At 41.0% G+C, this 7,208-nt stretch overlaps 1 protein-coding gene across 1 annotated transcript; it reads left to right on the top strand.

Moving 5' to 3' along the window:
* Nucleotides 1–796: 796 nt before the first annotated feature.
* Nucleotides 797–6,707, top strand: LOC140304879 (ubinuclein-1-like). The gene is made up of 13 exons (XM_072383687.1): nt 797–1,024; nt 1,537–1,641; nt 1,760–1,855; nt 2,815–2,955; nt 3,628–3,716; nt 3,799–4,375; nt 4,516–4,586; nt 4,993–5,161; nt 5,213–5,337; nt 5,582–5,665; nt 5,762–5,905; nt 6,002–6,052; nt 6,134–6,707. The coding sequence occupies exons 1-13, from the start codon at nt 797–799 to the stop codon at nt 6,705–6,707; spliced, it is 2,454 nt and encodes an 817-aa protein (XP_072239788.1).
* Nucleotides 6,708–7,208: the final 501 nt, after the last annotated feature.

Below are 7,208 nucleotides of genomic sequence, written 5' to 3'. Positions count from 1 at the left end.
TGTTTTTTTTTAAAAACTGAAGGGTTTTGAGTCCAGTTAAAGGAAGATGCCATTTAACAGTTATCTCTGGTGTTTAGGTTTTTATATATAAAAATGTTAACGTGGAGAGCATTTCATCGTGTTGAAAATAACTTGTGCATGCGGATGGTAGGTTGGTGAATCACCTGACTTGTTTACTTTGTCATGCATTATGGGCCTGTCTTGCATGTGTACGCACAATAAACTCCCCTTGAAATACCTCAGCTTCCACGAAGTTCTCACGGATCCTCAGCGACCTCTTGTGGACAGAGAGATACAGCGCAGGTCTTCATGCAACAAATTTACAGCGCATTTTCTGTCAAAAGGCTAAAATGAACAATTCTACTTTAATACTTTAAGCAATAGTAGATATCTGGCTTATAATGGAAGGATAGTTTATGGCGCCTCATTTAAGCCCACGTCAAAATTTGCACTACAAAAGGAGTCGACACAGTAAACCAAGAACTACCAGAACACCCCAACCAATCATCTTCTCAGCCATATACAACTCTTATGAGCATTTTAAAACCTAAATTAATTGTGGTTAGCAAGCTGCGCAATAAAAACAGGAAGATAGGCCTGCCATAGCAGCTGTGAGGTAAACATTTAAAACATCAACACTCAACGATAATACATGTTAAGATAAAATAAAGACAAAAATAATCAGCAGAACAGGGGGGGTCACGTGACGCGCACACCTGCATCAATTTGTGGTTAATTAAACCTTTCCTGTCTCGCTCTACTCAAATCACAGAGTCTGTGTGTAAACCTGGATACAATGGCTGAATCTCGGAGAGTTCCGCTGACCACTTTGAGCTGTGGTGTGTCTTCATTTTGTGACAGGCCCGCTTCGGACCGAAGGTCTTCTTCGGGTGTTCTGCAGGCGAAAGAAAACCCCTCAATCAGACTCAGTGACGCAAAGACAGTCCGCCTCGTCCTCACTTTGACTGAGCCCGACGAGCGGACCTTTCCTGAGTTCAACTACTGCCAGCTTGTTGATAAGAAGGTGGGAAAACTGTTGAATGGGATGTGAGGACTAACTTGGAGGTTGCAGCTGTTTACGAAAAAATAAAAAGGAGAGAAAAAAAACTTGATTGTCATAATAAACTAATCCTTTTTACGTTTTGACACCAGGCTAAAATCTAAATTCTGACCGTGCCAGTAGATCCAGCAAGTGTAAAGGGGATTTAAAAAAAAAAAACAGCATGTAGACTTAAGAGACTAAAGATAAGAAATTACTGTTATTGTGGGGCTACATTTGATGTCTTTCCATTTGACAAATATACCTTCAGGCAACAGAAGCTGCCTCTATGAAGATGTTTGTCTATTTAATGTCAGAAATCCTCTCAGACGTTTGTTTTCACCAAGAACACCTACAAACTACGATTATAGAGAATTTCTCGTGGATGCAAAAAGTCGTCTTACTTTATACAAAAAAAACCATTTTCTTCCTATTTTTTTGTTTTTTACTTGTCATTTTGTAAAAGATCTAATTGATGTGAACCTTGACATTGTAAGGTCAACCAAACCGATGATGATGTTCAACTGAGTAGACTTGAACTGGGAGAAAAGGACGAATCTGATGAAATTGCTGCCATTTCAAGAAAGTTGGAGGAAAAATATGTGAGTAGCTCTTTTGCCAACTCACTCAAATCTCTTCAGGATGTAACCCCTGCCTCACCTTTCAATATGTTGTCATTTTCAAACGGTAAAAAAAATCTCTGGAATCTTCTCATTGCAGGCTGGCAAACCTAAGAAAAAGGACCGCATTCAGGACTTGATTGACATTGGGTACGGTTATGATGAAGAGGATTCTTTCATTGACAACTCTGAGGCTGTGAGTCAGTATGATGCGGCACCTTTGTATTGCTACAACATTGTTACTATAGTTACTATCTACTCAAAGATGTGGAACCAGTCTTTTGGCAATGACAAATAAAATAATAATTTAAAAAAATTTAAAAAGCACGTACATTAAAAGAAGTGGCTCACAGGCATGTCAATAAATTAAATCTAGGCTCTTTCAAAGTGGTATGTTTTAGGGTTGATTCTAAAAGCAAAGAGGGCATCTGTGTCAGATAGCAGTTCAAAAGGAGAGGAGCCTGAAAACTAAAGGCTCTGCCTCCCAATATAGTTCTAGAAATTCTGGGAACAACAAGTAAATCAGTGAAGAGAGCAAAGTGTTCTTGTGGGGTCATGGGGAACAATGAGATCTGTAAGGAGCTTGCCCATTATAGATTTTATGTATTGAGAAGAATTTTGAATTCTATTCTACACTTAACAGGGAGCCAATGTAGAGAGGCCAAAACTGGAGAAAAGTGATCTCTAATTGTCTCGTTTACACTTGCCCGCAGTGTTTTAGATCAGCTGAAAGATCTTCGGTGAATTACTTGGACTCTTAGAAAAAATGGTTTTAGAGCAGTCCAGTTTTACATTTAACGCAGGCATTGGTCGGTTTCTCCAGCGTCACTTTGGTACAGGTTTCTACTGATGTTGGTGCGTAAGGCTGCTGTTTAGGTTGCTGTCCATAGAGGTTTTAACCTTTTTAGCATCTACATAACTCACCACTTGAACTTCTCTGCTTAAGCTGTTCTCACTGCTGGGGCAGTCAATAATGTTTATTTAAAAATTAAAAATGCAGGCTGTTCCAATGGTGAATGCAACATTTTAGAAACGAAGACGCACCGTTAAATTATTTCCTGTAAAACTTGTTCCCATGAGTTTTACTGACCTGGATATGTTTCAGATTTATGCAAGCTGTTACTCATGTTGTCATCGTCTCTGGCTCATCTCTAGTATGATGAGTTTGTGCCGTCCTCCATCACAACCAAATTTGGTGGATTCTATGTGAATTCAGGCGTGCTGCAGTTCCGCCAGGCCTCTGATACAGAGACCGATGCCCTCATGACAGCAGAGAGAACATTTGAGCCCACAAAAGTAAGTAGTGCAATGATATGACTTTTAAATGGACTTTTTGCCAATTTCAGGGCGTTGATTTGGTATTAAAAATGTTCTAAGTAATTCACTGTTTTCACCACAATTTGATGTCATTATTAGGCTGGAAATATACTTGCATTTACATTCATGTTTATCATGGCTGCCTCGCATATCCTGCGTTTGTTTGGTGCATTCTCGTCCTCAGAAATTAACGTTGTGGGTACACAAGCTGCAATATCTAGGGGGTGTAGGGCTCGTTTTTGATTATCAATCTCTCTCCTTGTCAGAACGAGTGAGACATAACTGCCATTATCAGCATTGTCCACTGAGTTGGTTCAGGGTTCTCGTATAGCATCTGCGATACCGCCGCAGTCGCTTTTTCTGTGGAGATCTTAAGATCAACAAAATGCTGACCTCTTCTATTGATGCCATGGTTACCATTCACCTGAATGCTTGTACTTATATCCTGTAAATCCAGCAGCAGCTTTATCTGGTCTGAGTGATCAGGGGTGGAATCCTCTGGTAACGAGTGTACTACACAGGCAAGTATGTGAGGAGCACTTACGAGTGCGAGATAGTTTCTTACATGAGGTGAAACAGCAAGTATATTTCCAGTCTTAGACCTTTCAAACTGTATGCAACACCTAATGCCTTGCAACTAATTGTTGAAAGCGTAAACTCAATGGTGAACAGGATAAGCCAAAGAAAAAGCGGTGCAGAGCGAGTGGAGAAATGAAAGGCGACGCAGATCTGAAGCCAAAGTGAGGCTGAACAAATTATAACTTGTTTTGTTGGTGTGAACATTTGGCTTAATTCACCTATAAGATTGTGTTTACCTTGCAGAACTTTGTCTGGACCACATGATGAGAATAAGATGAAAAAGAAGAAAAAGGCTGTTAAGACATTGAGTGTCACCAGCATGCTGAAAAAGTTTCAAAGAGAAAAAGAAAAGGAATGGCAGAAGATGGAGAAGGCTGCTGCAGTTACAAGTGCCGCAGCACCCTCCCTGTTCCCAGCAGATGCAGGTGGTGGCGGCGGCTCAGGACTGACTGACCCTCTTCTCAGTTTGATTGGCTCCACCACTGACCACGCTCTTATCCAAGCAGCCAGCACAGTGGATTTTGATATTGATTTGGACTCTTTATTAGATGTCAGTGAAGACACTTTGTCACCAAAACCCCTTCCTCAAACTACGATAGAGAGGCAGCCGATTCAAAGCAGGACAGATGATCAGACACGGCTTGACATTTCGCCTGATGCAGAGGCACAAGTTCTGAATACAAAGCCCAACTATCAGCCAATGCCTCATCCAGAGCAAACCCAGGCCCTGTCCAGACCCAGTTCTACATCAACACAGTCTGCCCCCCTGCCAGAGGGACTTGCCCAAAGCCTGGAGGATAGCATTAGAAAGCTCATGGTGGTAAGATTTTGTTACTTGTGAATACTGAGGTGAAGAATATCAGCACATATGCTGATAGACTCAGTTGTTGTGAATAGATAGATTTTGAGAATTTTTACATTTACCCTAAATTTGCTCTTATTTTTTTTTTTTTTTTAAAGGCTGCTAAGATATCAGAGGGGGAGTCAAAACTTAAGTTCTTCAATCCAGATATCAACTCAATCCTGCTCGAGTGAGTTATCCCACTGTACATAGAAATCAATGTAGTTCATCTTGAACCAGGATTGCACTAGGAACCCATTTTAAAAACACCAGAAGTTGTTCAAATCATGTTAAATGTCATTTATAAGATCAGGAGTGCCTTCTCTACACTCCAGGACTTATTGGTTTATAAACTTTTTAGTTCTTTGTACCCAAATTAGAATTTGATTACCGTGGCTCACTCTTGTGGTCACTGACAAGAATATTTTGATAATGGAAAGCGTGAACAGCGGCCTGCTAAAGGACACTTGAACATGGAGTGAGGCAGACCAGGGGATTAATGCCCATACTGATTACTTGATTATCTATTCAACCTGCTGCCACACTGAACACTTTGTCCAAGTATATTGTTTCATGCTCACTGTGTCTTGATCCAGTATTGAGTTGCAGTGTCAGGAGCAGGGTGGCCAGCTCCGCTCCAAGGTGTACAGACATCTGTCATCTTTCTTGCCCTGTAGCAAAGATACACTCCTCAAACGAGTAAAGAAACTCTTAATCACACATGTGGTGAGTGAGCTGCTGAGTGTTCAGCTTGTATTGCTTGCAGTATGAGATGTTCAAGATGTCTGCATGTAACTTTGCTCTTTAACTGTTAAGAAAGAATCACCAGGTGTGGAAGATCCCTTGCAGAAACTCAAGGAGGCCATTGGAAGATCGATGCCTGAGCAGATTGCATGTTTCAGTGAAAGCTGCCAGGCATATGAACAGGTCAAAACTTCAAAGTACGTTCATCAGCATTTATTATTGGATTATTTTAAGGGGATGTGTTTTGTTAGTTTACTTTGTCATTGTCACCTGCGTCTCATTAGGTGAATAAATTAGTCCCATTACTTTTTTTAAATTTTTTTTTTTATATATAATGAATTTAACCAAACAGAATTCTATCTTTTTCATTTCTGTAAGTGGTTGCCAAGCACAAGTGCATTATGCTGGTCTTAATGTTGTCTGGAACTCTCGTTCTAACAGGGCAACAGAGGAGGAACAGGTGGAGGAGAAAGGTGGCAGGAAAGGAGGTCCAAAGAAGTTGTTCAAATGGAATCAGGAGATTAGGTCATTCATTTTGTGGTTCATATTTCACTCATGAAACAAAGAAATCTGAGAGATACTTACTTTGCTATAAATATATATATTTTTTCCCAAATGCAGAAAGTGCTTGGGTCATGTATTGAGGGAGAAAATGAACAAATGTAAAAGTGAAGGTAAAGAGGGCCCTGAGATTGAAGAGTTCCTTAAAACCCTGCTAGACAATGAGGTCAAACCACTATGGCCAAAAGGATGGATGCAATCTAGGTATGCAGTTTAAAAAAACCTGACTTCTACACATTTAGAAGTTTTCTTCTCCTAAATGCATGTAAATATACCCTTTGGCAACTTTTCTTGTTTCAGGGCCCTGATGAGGGAGAGCAAGAAATGGTTGGGTCTCTTAACTTTATTACCGTGAGTTCAGTTGTGAATGATGCTCCAGCTAAAATGTAGCTTATAAGCATGAACTGACATTGTAAACTCTTGTGTATTCAGAGTGACCAAGACCAAGTGTTTAAAGGGGGCATCTTCCAACAGCGGTGCTTCCAAATTGGCAGATGGCTTCAACAGTCTTCGGGGAATTCCAGCACTTTCAGAAGACCTCCAAGGAACAGATCTTGTCCTCACTGAGGGCTCAGATATGCCCAACCGTGTGTCTTTTGGTGGTGATGAAAAACAGGGTGCTGCTTTGATAAAGGGTGACATTAAAGTGGAGTTTGGTGCCCACTCCTCATCACCTTCTGATGGAGACAAACCTCCAGTCAACGGTGCATCTGCTCCAACACATTCACTTCTTGATATTCTTGCTGATGAAGCACTGGCTCGTGAGCAAAGTCTCCCACTTTCCCATGAGTTCTTGGCTGCAGCTGTTGCAAAACACTGGCGCTTTGGTTTGGACCCCAACAGTCCTCCTCTTCCTCCTCCTCCTCCTCAGTCCAGCCCAGTTGATTTCCCTGAGAGAATGTGTGGGGTGGTTTTCCCTGGGCTGCTGCAGGGCGGAGACGAAATGCATGAGGGTCCTGGTGAGGTTCTGATTGGCGCTGATGATACTGACATTACTATACACTGACCACTCTTCTACAGACCACAAGTAAGTGTCGTCTTTTTTATAACCTAACATTTACTGGCTGAGGCAAAATACTTAATTGGGAGAATTAAAACATGTTGTACAAGAAAGATGAAGGGGTTTGTGACGCTCTTGTAGAGGTACAGAAGACCTGGAACTGTTTGAACACTCCCACTCGCATGTCTTATCTATAGTGGTCAAAGTCCATAGGAGTTGGCAGCATCTATGTATGGTATAGGACATGGCTGTTCAATTGCTAGACTTAGTTTTGAGTTACCCGTTTGTTTCAGCTATGAAAATGCATCCAACTCTGAGGACCTCATTTCTTTAAGACATTTTCACACATGCACTGCAGTCCTGAGGGAACACGACTGCAGTGAGGAGAGCAATCTGTTTAGAGAGTAAAGCTTTGAGATGTGAATGAACAAAAGTTAACTATCGCTTGTGAAAAATGACCTTGTAGTATTGACCTAAAAAAAAGGTCTAACATATAAATTATTTTCT

This window comes from Leuresthes tenuis, unplaced genomic scaffold (assembly GCF_036924035.1).
Source record: "Leuresthes tenuis unplaced genomic scaffold, fLeuTen1.0.hap1 SCAF_4, whole genome shotgun sequence".
NCBI lineage: Eukaryota > Metazoa > Chordata > Actinopteri > Atheriniformes > Atherinopsidae > Leuresthes > Leuresthes tenuis.
This window is presented reverse-complemented; position numbering and strand designations above follow the sequence as displayed.